The following is a 1,765-nucleotide window of genomic DNA, read 5'->3' as shown; positions in this document are numbered from 1 at the left end:
AGATGAATTGGATGTGTGAATGAAAATGTCACTCGTGCTTGCCGTCTCGGCTGAACATTCTCGGCGACTAGAATATGTATAATTTATGGCAATTCCGCTTTCATCTCCTTAAGTCACCTTGGCTGGACAATAAAGGCCTCGTAGGTACACTAGCTCACGCCAGGCAAGGTCGGTTAGAGATTTCGTTTTCACTCATTTTGCCGAGACTAGCCTCTCTTCCATCAAAGGTGTTCTAAACCTCTTAGCAGTCCTGCTCCCCCCCTCTAGACTCTCCCCCCCGATACCCCCCCCCATTTGTGTGTGTTTGTGTGTGTGTGTGTGTCCTCAGGTTTAGATAGGGCCTGAGACCAGGTCAGGCTGCACACTTAAATCAGGGGGTCTCTGTGACTCCCTGAGCTGACATCATTACAGCCAGCCAGCGCCCAGCATTAGCTTACTGCACGACTACACCACGTCAATACTACACACCTACACTACTACACACCTACACTGGTCCTGTATGGCTCAGCTGGTGTTAGCAACACCAAGTCGTAAGTTCAATTCCCACACAGATCATACACACAGTTCAAAATGTATTTACTGCACTGCAAGTGACTTTGGATAAAATGGTATAATATAATATAGTATAATATACCACTTTTACACATATTTAACTAGTAAGTCAGTTAAGAACAAATTCTTATTTTCAATGACGGCCTAGGAACAGTCAGTTAACTGCCTTGTTCAGGAGCAGAACAACATATTTTTACCTTGTCAGCTCGTGGATCTTGCAACCTTTCGGTTACTAGTCCAACACTCTAACCACTAGGCTACCTGCCGCCCCACTGTAGCACAGGCAGAGGCATAGGGCCAGTATTTTCTGTTACTTTTACTTGAGCTCCGTTTTGAAAATCCGCAGCCCCCAGAATCAGGTCTTGTAGCTGGCCAGTGGATACCAGATTTGGTTCAGGGTTCCGAGATTACAAACACGGTGGACCTCATCAAAATACGATGCAGAAACGTTGTTTTTAACTTTCACCCTGTTGCAGGAGTTTCATACTCCTAGAGTGACACGTCTGTAACATGCAAGAGGGCTGTGTGAAAACGACAACAGTGCGTCTACAGCATGGAAATGTATYCCTCAAATTGTAGAATTGTCTATCATTGTTTACCACTTTGCCCCCCGTTTTTTGATTGCATTGTCACAGGGGCTTTAAGAGTCTCTCCAAATATGTATACTCCTTCAACATGCTCCCTCAGCCCCACCACTAAATTGTTTGCGTTCAATCCAMTTGATTCATGTTATTAGTGTCGATAGAGCCAAACCAAACCGTCAGTACAGTGAACCTTCCAAGGGGAGCGTCCTCGATTGTTTGGGGATTTTCTTCTTCTCCTTCCTGTCTTTTTTTTTTTACTCTTCGTTTGATCTTTTTATCTTCTAATTGAATCAACTGTTCCTCCTTTTTAATGGTTGTCTGTTCACCTCCCAACAGATCCAACTGTGCGGAGAACATCCGAAAGCACATCCTGCACACGGGGAAGCACGAGGGAGTGAAGATGTACAACTGCCCCAAGTGTGACTACGGCACCAACGGCCCCATGGACTTCAGGAACCATCTGAAGGAGCATCACCCCGACATCGAGAACCCTGACCTGGCCTACCTGCATGCAGGTAGGTTTAGCCCTCTCTACACACAGGCCTGCGAGTGAACATACAAACAAACAAACAAACACACACACACACTGATCTTCACTCTGACACTCTCCTCTGGGTAACAGCTCCCCT

The 1,765-nt window shown here is 45.9% G+C and overlaps 1 protein-coding gene across 1 annotated transcript in view; it reads left to right on the top strand.

Annotated features, from left to right (window-relative positions):
• Window positions 1-1,765, top strand: part of LOC111958707 (zinc finger protein 407-like) — a 134,048-nt gene that overhangs the window by 66,441 nt on the left and 65,842 nt on the right. The window contains exon 5 of the mRNA XM_023979952.3: window positions 1,473-1,651. Within this exon, the coding sequence (XP_023835720.2) occupies window positions 1,473-1,651 (179 nt within the window). The remainder of the gene's footprint in view (window positions 1-1,472; window positions 1,652-1,765) is intronic.

This window comes from Salvelinus sp. IW2-2015, linkage group LG35 (genome assembly GCF_002910315.2).
Source record: "Salvelinus sp. IW2-2015 linkage group LG35, ASM291031v2, whole genome shotgun sequence".
Classification (NCBI taxonomy): Eukaryota; Metazoa; Chordata; class Actinopteri; order Salmoniformes; family Salmonidae; genus Salvelinus; species Salvelinus sp. IW2-2015.
Note: the sequence above shows the minus strand (reverse complement) of the source record. Positions and strands in the feature narration are given on the sequence as shown.